Raw genomic sequence first — 14,167 nt, forward strand, 5'->3', positions numbered from 1 at the left:
TCACTTGAGGTCAGAAATTCCAGACCAGCCTGACCAACATGGTGAAACCCTATCTCTATAAAAATACAAAAATTAGCCGGGTATGGTGGCAGGCACCTGTCATCCCAGCTGCTCGGGAGGCTGAGGCAGGAGAATTGCTTGAGCCCGGGAGGTGGAGGCTGCAGTGAGCCCAGATCGCGCCCCTGCACTCCAGCCTGGGCGACAGAGCGAGACCCTGTCTCAAAACAAACACAAACAAACAAACCATGGAGACCCAGAGCGGCCTCTGTGGCCTTTGGGTGGGTGGATTAGGGAGATTGTTGCCAGAACTGGTAACTGGGAGCCTTGGGTTTCAGCAGCTCCAAAGGAACAGAGGATGGGGCCCGACATCACAGGGAAAGAGAGGAAATCAATGAACCAGAGAAGCATTTGCCTGCTGGCCCTGGGGCAGGGAGCGAGCAGGCAGTGCGGATACTTGTTTCCCCAGCAGAAGCTCTGGGTCAGGAGTGGGAGGGCTAGAGCTGGCCTCAGCCAGGGGCAGGCTTTGAATTGATGTTACCAGTTTGGTCCGGGAATCCCCAAGGAAAGGGATTTATGTCATATTGCGAGCTCCAGCAAACAGGAAACCAATCTGGAGGTACATCCTCCACCCAGATCCATACCAGATCTGTAGGTAAGCGCCCCCGGGAGATGAAGTCACACAAGGCAGTAACGTCCAGCAGGAACACGAGTTGGCAGACACGGCAAATAGGATTCAACCCTAAGACCGCAGATAATAGAATTTTCAGATGGACGCTATCAGCTAAGTGCATTCACAGTTATTAAAGGCAACCAAACAGGACAACAGTATGTCACCATCCTAAAAGACCACACATATTTTTTAAGTAATAGAACTTTTAGAAATGAAAAGTTAGTCATTGAGGTCAATTCAGCATGGAGGGAAATGCATCTTTTCAGAGAACCCCAAACAATGCTTCGTATGTATAGAAGACTGGAATAGTCTCGAACAACTAGCAAAGCAAAGAAGCATTTAATGCTCTCAGAAGTTCTTGAGTTTTCTGAAAATACGATGTTTAAATCTCTAGTTTTCAAAATTTTAGCCAAACTTGGTGCATCCCCAGTGTCTGATTTTCTGTCTCCGTTCTTCTTTCCTTAATACCCCTTTCTCATGTCCCCAGTGCTAAGGAAAGTGCTCTGCTCTTTTATTTTTTGCATTTTCTGTTCTTAGGGTGTGATCTTCACTCTTGACTACCCAGGTACCATCAGATTAGGAGGAGCAAACAGTATCCTCAGGGAGAAGTAGTAGATGAGTTAAAGGGACTCAGAATGAACCAGTGAAACAGCACGTACTTTATTGCAACAATCTACTCGAATTCCCAGTTCTATAAATCACCTGTCTTCAAGTAGCGTAATCCAGTGGATAAAGTGTCATGCTTAAATTTTGATGATGCGTGAGATTTTTAGCATAACAGTGTCTCCATCTCTAAAAAGCACATTTTATTTCAAAAGTAGTGACACTGACTCCTCTATCATGGCATTAGAACGTAAAAGGTAGACTTGACCAATAAAAGTCATGATACAGATTCCACCACCTGTCTTTAAATGTAGTAAGTACATCTTTGTGCGATTCTCCTTAGGCAACATGTGCGATTGGGAGGCCTGAAGCCGTGCATCTCTGCTCATTGATGAACCCCCACCCTATTGCCCTGAGCATTGGGGTCAGATCACCTTGATAAAGACACCCTCGGCTGAGCAGGAAAAACTCTAATAAGAAAGCATATGAAAAAATTAACTATGCAACTCAGAAAGACCCCATGACTTGGGGAGGGAATCCAAGAGGCTGACATGTAATAGGTGGTCATGCTTGCCTCGGTCATAGTCAGCTCTGACCGTCCCAGCGTCCAGAAGCCACTGTGGGAGCAAGGACACCTCTGGGGTACTTTGGCCTCCTCCTCTCAGTCTGGTTTGTGGTTATGGTGGTGGGGGAAGCTGCCCACTCCCCTCCTGGGTAAGAGATGCAGGGCAGGTGGAGCTGTCCCTCCCCAGGTAACTCAGGGAGCTGTGGGGTGTAGAGGGAAACCCCAGGGGGGCTGCCCCAGTCACTCCACTGCTGCAGCGCCCACACATGCTGTGTCGCTCCGTGTGTGTCCCCGGCTTGTGCAGATGTTTGTCCTGCGTCGTCACCTCAGGCAGAGTTCTCATTTCCACTAAACCCCTTCCTTTATCCCACCGATCAGCTCAGGGGCCCCTCTGTTTTACCTGAGCAGAGTGTATCCATAGAGGAGCTACAGGGTCAGCTCGTGCAGGCGGCCAGACTGCATCAAGAGGAGACAGAGACATTTACAAACAAGATCCATAAGGTAAATATTCAACACGGATTTTTCAGCACAACCGCTTCGTGAACGGCACAGCCCCAAAGGAGAAATGCCACAATGCACTTTCAAAGAAGGCTGTCTGTTGCTTACAGGCTGCTAGACTCCCGGGCACCTATGGGAAGGTCACCCAGTAGAGCTGTCCCCTCTCAGATGCCCCTAAAGATAACTCTACCTTTCTTCTCTGGCACATGCTTTTCAGCATTTACACTGTGGTGTCAGCAAGGCCTTCCTCATACCTAATCTAAACTTTCCTGCAGCAGTACCAGCCTAACATCAAGTAAGAGCCTAAATGCAACTGGACAGAAAAGTGTGTCTGTCACCTCTGCTAATGTTGGGTGAATTTTCTGATAGAAAAATCAGCAACCTCACCCTAAGCCGTTGCGTTCAGAAAACTGCCACAACTTGAGCTGTGGCCTGATGAACCTCTGTTACTCTCGAATAACCTGGTACTGGCTAATTACCTTTTATCCACAAATCCTTCCCCAGAGTTCCGAGTAGAAGGGATTCGTAGATGTGGGCACTCCTCGCCCTGGACATCCATGAGAACGGCCCAATCCCTGCCACCCCAAACCTAATGAAGTTGTGGACAGATATCTAGGTTCAGAATTGCTGCAGCTGCTCTTCCCCTGTGTATTTGTTCTTGAAAGATAGTTGTGTCTTTAAAACCAAACAAAGCAAAGCAGTTGATCTTGAATAGAGCACCTTGGTGTTTTAAAATAAATATCCTATGCAAATAAAGTCCTGGTGTATCTAAGAACTTACTTTGGCAAGGAATGTGTGCTACACATAGGCCCCCATGTTGACTGAGGCCATGTGATTTAAGTGTGATTTAATCACAAACTGATTAAACGAGTGAGTGCCTTCTCTGTACCTTGCAGCTTAGGGAAGGCAGGGCCGAATGCCAAGATCTAAATACTTTCTGCCAACTTGTACCACTACATGCATGACTCAGTTTTTAAGTGTTTCATTTAGGGGTCAAGTTGCACATCTTATTATCAGAGGAAAATAATTCCCTATTACTTGAAAGATAGATTCCTAAGTAATTAAACAAAAAAAGTTTTGCATGGCACCAAAAATTGTTTGAAGAGTGAGTTTATCACTGAAGATGCTGCTAGCACGATGTCCGGGGCCCACATGTTTCTAGTTTGTGGGTTGATGGTGAAGGAGTATTGCAGAAGAGGCTTCGAATGGTAGCAGATGTCCCTCAGGCTTGTTCAGAAGGGAAGGGAAAGTGTCCCCCAAGGTGCCCAGAGGGCAGAGGACTGAGCTCTGAGACTTGGGGAGTTCACGGAGTCGTGGAACAGAAGAAGCTGGAAAGGGCAGTGGAGACATGAGGGAGAGAAAAGAAGGCTCTCCAGGAGGGCCTGGGCGCAGCGCTGGAGGCGGTCGAGTGTCTCAGCTCCTCTCCGCAGCCAGGCGGCGAAGGGGCTCACATTATCTTCACATGGCCCCTGAGGCCAGTGAAGCCTGCCCAGCACGAGTCAGTTGGCTAAGACTTGTAAATGAAAATAAAACTACGGGACTTTCTAAATTGATTATGTCAAGGGCAAAGTTAAGTCTTGGAGACTGAGTCATGAACATGTTTGCAGTTTTGTTTCTTAGATTGTAGATGAACTCTCTTCCTCATTGTTCTTGTTCTGTAAATGACCAAGAGACCAGAGACCAGACCTCCCTTCTTTTTAATTACTGATCTTTGTTATAGATTAACTGCCTCTTCTGTTGTCATGTACCTAACTCAAACCAGATGGTGCAAAAGATCCCATGACTGTTACATCTTCAGTGTGAAATGTTAAATACACTTCCCCCACCCGAAAAAATACCACGTTGACGTATCAGTAGGAAATTGCGGATGCTGGGTGTCTGGTGCACTAGGCTGCCGTTGTGTCCACAGGAGAGAACCAGTGATGGAATGCTGAGGGCTGCTGAGATGGTGAATAAAATCACCTATTTTCTCTGATTTCGGCCAAAACTACAATAAAGGTCAGGTATTAGGAGAACAGCCACCAAGTTGTTGTCTAGACCTGTGGACCTTTGCAGAGCTGCCTCTGGCTCTTCCCTGGCCTTCAGCACATTGGCCTCCGGCAGCTGTGGTTCTATTCCCATGGCCTCTGAGAATTAATCCAGTACTTTAAAGAGAAAAATAAATCCCTTCCTTGGTTTTTGGCATAAGAAGGAGTGTTAAGAGAGGACAGCTGATAACCTTCAGGCTGGCATTCGAACCTTTTATCGGTCTATAGAACACAAAACTTTGATCCTATAGTATCGCTTTAGCTACTGGAAATATTATTTATAGATGCTATTCTTGTGCCCTTGTGTGCAAAGCGGTATCTTATTCATTCTTTTGCTTTTTAGTGTTGATACACAATAATCGTTTGTTGCTTAGAAGAGTGTCTATACCAGGGGTGTTTAAAAAACGGGAATTTGATGTGGAGATGCATGATACTTTTTCAGTGACACTTTTCTTATCCTAAGAGATATGCACATCAAATAGGAACGTCAAGTCTTGAAGCGTGGAAATGGGCTCTCAGACCCACTTTTCTGCTTCCTCGCTGTTGTATGCGGTCGAGGCCTGCGTACTTGGAAGAATTCCTTCCACCCAGCCTGCTGTGCTCTCCACCAGCTGGGGTTCTCTTCTGTCAGGGCTGTGGGGGGGGTCAGGGGGCTCAGGAAGTAGAGGGGAAGGAATTCCACTTCTTTTCTTCTCTACAATTTAATGTGCGTTTGAGTGCCCAGCCCATGTACAGAGGGGAAATGGAATCTGCTTACATGGGATTGAAGTCAGTGGTAAGCCGCACTTCCGAGACACGGTTTTCCTGAAGGAGTTTAGAGACATGTAAAACACCATGAGAGACTTGGCAATGAAAAATTGTCACAATACCTTGTTTTGAAATAGCACTTGTTTCTGAATGACAAGATTCATGGGGTTTTGTCAACAGGAAACGTCTGAAGCCCTTAATCAAACTAAACTTCTGGGGGCTCCTGTGTTTCCCGTCTTATAGGCAGCACGACAGACTGAGTGGCAGTTTGCAGGGACTCTTGGTTTGGTTTGGGGGACGGATTGGATTAGCCGCTTGTCACACTGTCTCTTTTGTTCCATTCAAGATGGAGGAGGAGCACCTCTATGCCTTGAGGTGGAAAGAACTGGAGATGCACAGCCTGGCTTTGCAAAACACCCTCCATGAGCGAACCTGGAGTGATGAGAAGAACCTGATGCAGCAGGAGCTCCGGTCCTTGAAGCAGAACATTTTCCTCTTCTACGTCAAACTCAGGTGGCTGCTGAAACACTGGCGGCAAGGGAAGCAGATGGAGGAGGAAGGAGAGGAGTTCACAGAGGTAACGCCACTGTCAAGTTCCTTTTATTTGCATCTGTTTTGTTCTTGACCCCAGACACTGCTATCTCCCCACCCACCCTACACACAGTCATGTTCTCTGTTATTTTATTTCTCAATATTTGATTAACATCTAATATTGCTACAAAAAAAAATTTAGAGCAATTCATACAGACACAGAGAAAATTGAACACAGGTGACTGAAACATCAATCATTTTCCTATACACAAGCAAATATAACAGAAGTGACATTACAGTAGCAAGAGCAGGTATGCAGTGCTAGGCATAAATTACTGAGAATAGTGCAGGAACGACATGAAGAAAACCACAGACTTCCCTATGAAACCTGCGTGATGTTCATGAGTGAGGGACTGGCAGAGGCAGGTGCTGTTGGTCACCTACTCAATATCTACTCTCTCTTTTTTTATTTGTACATATTCATGGTATACAATTGCAGTTTTGCCACATGGATATTTTGCGTTGTAGTGAAGTCATTATTATTTTAAATTGTTTTGTCAATTTTGATCCAAGAAATCGAAATGCAGCAGCTTGTCCAGTTACATATGAAACTAAGAATTCCGTGCTATGCTCTGACCTAGTTTTAAGAGTGCCCTGGTCCATAACTCCACGAAGTTTCGCTCCTGTCTCCTTTGCTGCTCATTTATAAATTCATTGACGTTACACCCTGAGGTCCTGCACCATCTCATTCAAACCTGGCTGGTTTGTAAAAGCTGGTTTCTAAAGCTTTTGCTCTTCTTTCTATTTGAGTTTTGTTCCTAGATGTGAAAACCCGTCCCGCCCACACAGTTTTAAAAGGATCTTTTCTAAGCTTCAGATGACTCACTTTGCCACCTCTGGAATTTGTATATGTTCTTCCTGTTATGCCTCAATTCCTAGGTTTATAATAGAAACAGAACAGAGATCTTTGCCTTCTGATTGCTTTTGTATTGATTAAGTCAGAGTGACTGATTGCACTGCGGGCTCCTTCCTGGCCTTGCTTCCTGGTGCACCCGGGGCTGGAGCCACTGGTGTTCTGTGTATTCTGTACATCCACGACCCTGGCTTCTTGGCCAGCTGCTTCGAGGCATTGTGAATAGCTGGTTTCTTTTTAGCTCCCAAAGACCTTTTGTCTGGTTTTCACTCTGGGGAACAGTGTATGTAATTTTAAGTTCTCATCCTAGGAATGGGAAAATACAGTGCTTCTTTTTCCTCAGGGTGAAGAAAGTCTTCAAAAACTAATTCCGCCAGCTTCCAACTATCCATGACGTAGAAAACCATTATTAAACAAAGCCTAGAAATCGTTTTAAAGTTTCCTGTTGATCAGTACCCTGGAGTTCCTCCGCCTTTAACTTACAGAACCATAGCTGTTAGTAATACTAATTTAAAAACAGTAGAATTAGAAGTTCTCCTTAATGTCTTCTAATGTCTTCTCTTAATGTCTTCTAGTAAGTTGAGCACCCACCCTGTGCTATTTAAATGCAGAAGGTGCCAATGAGTGAAATGGCCAAAATGAGCATTTTAGGGGTAAGGACTGAGAAGTATAGGCGTTGAGAATCCATAAAATGGATCATTATCCTCAAACAGTGAAAATCAGGCTCTACAGCAAAAGGATTTGGCTGAAACTGTGATCGTCACCTCTTGCCTGTTTCAGGGTGAGCATCCAGAGACCCTCTCCGGGCTCGGGGAGCTTGGAGTCCAGGGGAGTCACCAGGCGGATGGCCCAGACCACGAAGACAGTGACCGAGGCTGTGGCTTTCCAGTGGGGGAGCACTCCCCACACTCCCGGGTGCAGATAGGAGACCACAGCTTACGGCTGCAGACCACGGACAGGGGACAGTCCCACAAGCAGGTGGGTGCCTCAGCCCGAGCCCGTCACCCTGCCCATACCGGGGAGAGGAGACTCCGAAGCCACATTTGTGTCATTTTGTTTCCAGTGTTGGTGTTCAGGTAGTAGAAAATTCTACTGCCTGACTGCGGTCACCTGTTGTCATTTGTGATGCTGGGTTTTTCCTAGAAATCACCTCATCAAGCCTTTCATCTTAATGTCAGCCCACCCTTTCATTTGAGTTACCCATAGAAATAAGGACTGTAGTAAGGCCAGATCAATGGTGGTGTCCCTGCTGGGGCCAGTGAATTTACCTCAGAGAGTCTGTCATTGGCAACGTCATTCATTTGGCAGCATAACATATAAGGAGCAAAGGACAAGTTTAAAAAAAAATCCCCCTACGTGGAAGAAATATTTCCAGTTCTCTTTGGCCCACTTGAAACATAATGCTCCCAGATAAAAGTATTTGATGACACCTTGAAAAAAATTAAAGTATGTAGAATGAGAGGTGAGACTTCAGTGTTATTAAGTAGCTGTTATTGTTGCCAAAGACCATAGAAATAGACTCGACTTAATAAACCAAAAGATACTACTGATAACATCCAAACTGCCTGCATTTTTATACCAAAATGTCAGTGACGGAGGATTTGGAGTCAGGAGGTCCTGAGCCGGACCCTGTGTTAACGCTCTCGCTCCCAGGCTTCTGAGTCCCCTCTAACCCAACTTGACTATGTATTAATGATAATAAAGCTTCTCAGAGGCTCCTGGGGTGCAGCTGGACGCCCCTGCCCTAGGAGGCCTGCGTTCTGGGCTGAGGGCGCAGGGCCAGGTGGCCACGAGGGGTGGCAGTCCTATGGGTGCGGCTCTAGCCTCTCAGCTGTAGACACTCTGGGGCACTCCCTCTGCACTGGGCGCTGCAACTGCTGCTCCTCCCTGGCCCGGGCTCCCGGGGCCCGGAGCCGCTGCGTCTAATGGGAGCGGGCTGTTGCCAGAGCGCTGGCTGGCATCCAGATGACAGGCGGCGACCTTCTGAGTGTAGGCTGAGGGGAATTTGGGTTCCCCCTGCTCCCTCTCTATACAGTCAGATTTTCACACCTAAACAGCTGTTTCCTACGTACACCCGTCCCCCCTTCATTCTCCCTGAATAACATGACTTAAGAAGGAGATGATACTTTCAAAGGAACTTTTATTCACAGCCATCAGAAAGAATACCGTTATGCCATTGTTTGTGGGAGAATTTGGGCCATGGAGTGAGTTTTCCAGCAATAATCTAGTTAGAAATGAAAATGCTACTTTGCAAATAATGCTTTAAAATCGACTAATTTTTCTTTTTTGAAAGAAATGTTGTCATTCAATCCCATAAAGCATGTGTGCTTACCTCCCATAATATTGCCACTGATGGCCACTGTTCCCACCTCACTGCAAACCTGCTGCATCTAAGACACCGTGTTTCCCAGGCACTCGCGCAGATGCTCTGGACGAGGAGAAAACCTCGCACATCTGGTTTTCTAAACAACAGTCATGGAAAATGTTACCCTCAGGGTAGAAAATAACGTGAAGTCACCCAGCTGGAACCTTTTACATTCAGCATATTTTAATGTCGTTTCCCTTTGCTTCCTGCTTCTGCCAACACTAGTTTTTAGCGAGAGATGGACCCCGTGAGCTTCCACTATGGGCTGCGTGTTATAGAAGCATGTGGATAGGTGGCCGGGTGGGGTCCAGACACTGAGACCCAGGTCTGCCGAGCGGGCCAGTGTCCGCAGTAGTGAGTAAGGAGCTCACTACTGCGTGCACAACACTCATCTGTCCAAGGACGGAAGATGGACGAGCTCTACTGTAACAACAGCTGGTTCTCTGGGAGGGCACGTTCCCGGTTAGAGGATTTGCCTCTCTGTGACTGGCATGAGTATTAGCCAGGCAGCTGGGATGCAAGAGCCAGGGCACGTGTCTCGCAGAGCTGCACAGAGCCGGGCCGTTCCAGAAACGCCGAGCACCTCGCAAGGCGATTAGTAGCATGGGAAACCTAGCCAAGCCGTTTTCCCAAGGACGAGTTCTCAGTCACAATGTTCCTCAGGCCTTGGTCTTTGCTTTGTGACATATGGAACATTCTCACAATTGAACTCAAGTAAATGGCAACATTTATCATGTCCGCAGAGGTTTAAAAAACAACTGCATGCACTGGTCAACCTTGGGATGGCTCATAACAAATCACCAGGTTGGCAAACATTTGGCTCTGCAGACATTCCCTGCTTCCCAGTGTTCAGCTGCATGAGTTCATGGTCATGACCTGGTGGCTCCAGAGCCACCGTGAAGGCTTTTCAGAGGGAATCGTATAGTTCTCCTTGAGCTCCAAGACTCTTGCCACTGTGTTAAGCATTTGAGGCCAGCATTCCTAAGGCTGTTTATGCATTTCATACTGATTAGTAATTCCTGGAATCCGGCTTCTTCACACAAGGTGATGAATGGTGTGGGAATGATGGCCCTGGGGCACCAGCAGCTCGTTTTCCCTACTTGGGTTAACTGATTTAAAAAGGAGTTACTTTCTCATTCAGGGATGTGCCTAATTCTCTTTATCATTTAATAAAACAACTAAGTAAAAAAAAAGTATGAAGAACCTAATATAAAATTCATAGCAAGAGCTGAAGGAATTGTATTTCGTATTTCAGTCTTCACCTGCTACAGGTCACTAAAGAGCCTCACCCAGTCCAGCCTCAGGACTGAGTAAACTCCACTTCCCTGGACCTCTGCTCCTTGTCGGGGCTCCTGTGCTGCATTAGGGCCTTCAGGGGCTGCCTGAAAAGTCAGCCTTTCTCCTGCAGACAGAAAGCCCTTGGCTCCCTGGGCCTCCGGGGCTGTGGCTCTCCCAGGCCCCAGCAGTCTTCCTTTCTGGCCACGCAGGCTGCCCACCTTTGCTTGCCCAAGTTGCAAAAACTGCGCCCTTGCCAGAGGAGGCCTCACATCAGAACTGTGGTCTGCCTGACTTTTTTTTTTTTAAATAAGAAAGTTCTCTTGAGCCTAGATGGTGTTTACATTTCAATTTTGTACGTCATACTGTGGTTCATTCTTCAGTTTATCCTGCAACTGGGAGGCCTCCCCTATAAGGCATGCTACTCTTTCTGTAAAAGGAACCAGACCAGAGCTTGGGATCGTGAAGTGTTTTATCTTTGCCATGTACTTGTGGTGGCAGTTGTTGTCACTCCGCAAGTAGCCCCTGCGTGAGGTAAAAATTCACATGCACAGATGGGTGCTTGGTGGAAGGACTCTCCGCGCCCTGTCCTACCTCCCAGAGTCAACCATGGCCGGCAGTTTGCCACAGGCCTTCCAAAGTGCCTGACTAAACCGGGGACCTCACAAATAAGTTTCTTCCCTAGTGGCCACCTGATTTCCATCAGACTTGCCGTGGTTTCCTAAGCCTTTGGATTGATAAATGTGTTTACAGCTTATAAAATATGTGCCTCATTTATTCTTTCCCGGATCCACATTCGTTCTTGGGAAGCTCTCGGTGACATTTGTGGAGACCACAGCCCAGAGCCCTCCTGGACAGGATCAGCGGGCAGACTCTTGGCCAGAGGGCAGAGGACTTCTGTGTGTAAATGACTCTAATTCCCATGATATCAACAGATTATATTTTCAAGGTCTGTCTTCAGTGGCCCATTCTCTGTAGGGGATGATGGTTTTTAGAAAAGAACTTTTCTGGATGTAACAGTGAAGGTTACATTGAGGAGAACAACAAATGGCTCATTTATGAAAATGTTGCTGGCTGTGTGAATGTATCAATTCTCGCTAATCTCACAGTAAAGAATTTCTCCAGGGACTCCTGCTGGTGGAGGAGTTGCCTGTGTTGAATGCTAAGTGAGGTCTCTAAAAGGAGCTATGCGTGCCTTGTGGGGGTCTGGCAGCTACTGCATCATTCTGGAATTCCCCTGCCTCTGTCAAGGAGCCTAAATAAACGTGGATGCTGTCATCTCTATTTTGTGACTGTTGTTTTGTGGGTTAACCCATAGCAGCAGGTCAATGTGTGTTCCAGCTTCAGATTAAGCTTATAATCTGTTATAAAGTTAGTGGCTCTGATGCAAGCAAAGTAGTTGGTGGTGGTTTAGCTCTTTTGTGGAGCTGTGATTTCACCTGATGAAATCTTAGAAATCTTAGGCAAGAACAATTTTGAAAAATAGCCAGCATTGCGTCACAAATACCTTGATACGTTACGTTATTGATAAACTTCCATTTCACTTTCTATTAGTAATACTTATTAATAGACTTGGATATTAGAGTTGGATAGATAGACTTGGATAGCAGTCTGATGGACCAAAGACCAATTCTGAACCTGTTAAAAAGTTTGACGTATTACAGCACATTGTAAGTCTCACTCGAGAGCTGAGCTAGGTGAGGCTGTAATGCCCATAGGCAGAGGAGAGGGAAATAGTTGGAAGCTTTTTATCCTGCTACTTTGCTGGAAAATCAGCCAGCTGATCTCTGAATGAAAAGGCCGGTTTTTTAGTTGAAACTGACCTACACTCAACACATGTACAAGCTAAAAGGTTGCATCTTAGACCCCGGCACAAAAGGTTCAGAAAGCCCCATGTCCAAGAAGACTTACATCATAAACACGTCTCAATGGACCTGAGTCTCCATTTGATTCTTGACTTGATTTGGGTCATCTTTTAACCCAAAAGGTAGCCCAGCAAGGGGTGCCACCAGGGGAAAAAAAATAGGAGAAGTTAACTTTTAGGTATTCTTTCAGAATGACTCACTGTCATTAATTTCCCTTGATATGGGAAATAGAATTAGCTTCATGGGGATTAGATGGCTTCTGCAAGGTGAAGTTAAAAAAAGAAGAAGAAGAAGAAGAGGAAAAAGGCTTGGCAGGGTATAATGTCAGAATTCGAATATTCCTGGCTCAGTTTGTTGGCCTTGGAAGGGGACAACCTGGACTGCAGTCCAGGATCTCACTTCCTTGACAGTAGGGCCTTGGCCCTCAGCCACTCCCAGCCGTAGCTCCTCCTCTGTAAAATGGGGAACATAGCGTATGCACTCAAAATTGATGTGACATATAAATAAGGTCATGTTGGCGGTAATTTAGTACACCCCCTGGCCATAGGAAACACCTATAATATTAGTAATTATCGTTACTTTTTTTTTTATGTTGTGAAAGTCATTAGAAAAATCATGCCCATCTACGGCTCAGTCAGAGTCTTCAGAAATGTTAATGCGGACGTCCGCTTATGCTGTTGCGTGCTAATGGTAGGAGCTGGCCTGGCTTCCTGCTGTGCCACATGCTGCTCTTGGGGAATGATGATAACAGGTACCAACAGCATTGAGCTGGGCTCTCTTGCTCCCTTTGGCCACCTTCACCCCAAAACAATTGTGGAGCTCATTCCACGTTGATATTATCCTGATTTAATAGAGCACTGTTTTGATTACTCTGATGCAAATGTACATAAATCATTAAGGCTTAAATTTTATTGAATTCAGTATCTATTAAAGCCAAAAAGTACTTGCTTCCAGAGAAACCAGGTTTCCAATCTGCAAGAGGACTGTACAGTTCTGATTCTAATGTCATGTAGTGTATGGGCCAAGAACAGCATAGTCTGATACCATATGTAACTTGACATTTATAGGAAACTATTGATTACATATAACAATGTATTATATGGTTTTCTGCTTTCTCTTCAGAGAAAATTAAATGACTTCTCCAAAAACTGGATCAAAATTATTACCATTATTTTCTGCTTGAAATACTCTTGACTCAAAAAGCAGTGATTTTTAATTTAAAATCCAGAGATGAAACTCCAAAACAAATCTACCACAAAATATATGTGATTATTCAGCAAACAAATTCTGTATGAAGATGTATATTTCTGAAAAGATTGTTGTGACACATCTTATCACTCAACTGTACTTAGATAAGTTTTAGATTTTTTTTTTGAAACAGGGTTTTGTTCTGTCACCCAGACTGGAGGGCAGTGGTGTGATCGTAGCTCACTGTAACCTTGAACTCCTGGGCTCAAGCCATCCTCCCATCTCAGCCTCCTGAGTAGTTGGGACTACAGGCAAGAGCCACAATGCCTGGCTAATTTTTAGGTACTTTTTGACGTGGAGTTTTAAAAACTGTTCTGTGTTTGTCACAGCTTCACATACCTGGCGAGCATGTCTTTGAGTATAGTGCTAATTTATTTCTATTCAGTTGGTTGGTAAGAATGTGTAAGACTCATGGATGGTTCCCTATCTTCTGAGTTCTTCAAATGTTAACTGAACTGTACTCTTAATGCCTTTTGTCCTGGAGTTATTAAAGTAAAAATTGTTCCCTGTGAGAAAAAGAGCAATAAATATGAACAAACAGGCTTTTCTACTCCATCAAAAGTCCATTGCAGCTGGGCACGGTGGCTCCTGCCTACAATCCCAACATTTTCTGAGGCTGAGGCAGGTGGATCACTTGAGGCCAGAGTTTGAGACCAGCCTGGGCAACATGATGAAACCTTGTTTCTACAAAAAATACAATAATTAGCTGGATGTGGCGGCACATGCCTATAGTCCCAGCTACTTGGGAGGCTGAGGTGGGAGGACTGCTTGAGCCCAGGAGGTTGAGGCTGCAGTGAGCCGTGATCCACTGCATTCTAGCCTGGGAGACAGAGCGAGACCTTGTCTCAAAAAAAAAAAAA

The 14,167-nt window shown here is 45.6% G+C and overlaps 1 protein-coding gene across 2 annotated transcripts in view; it reads left to right on the plus strand.

The window, feature by feature from the left end:
- Nucleotides 1–14,167, plus strand: part of MTCL1 (microtubule crosslinking factor 1) — a 124,021-nt gene that overhangs the window by 82,490 nt on the left and 27,364 nt on the right. The window contains exons 8-10 of one of the 2 annotated variants that reach the window (XM_011936599.1): nt 2,217–2,339; nt 5,457–5,687; nt 7,335–7,532. In XM_011936599.1, the coding sequence (XP_011791989.1) occupies nt 2,217–2,339; nt 5,457–5,687; nt 7,335–7,532 (552 nt within the window). The remainder of the gene's footprint in view (nt 1–2,216; nt 2,340–5,456; nt 5,688–7,334; nt 7,533–14,167) is intronic. The other variant, XM_011936600.1, reaches the window with a different exon arrangement.

Source organism: Colobus angolensis, unplaced genomic scaffold (assembly GCF_000951035.1).
Source record: "Colobus angolensis palliatus isolate OR3802 unplaced genomic scaffold, Cang.pa_1.0 Scaffold155, whole genome shotgun sequence".
Taxonomy (NCBI): Eukaryota; Metazoa; Chordata; class Mammalia; order Primates; family Cercopithecidae; genus Colobus; species Colobus angolensis.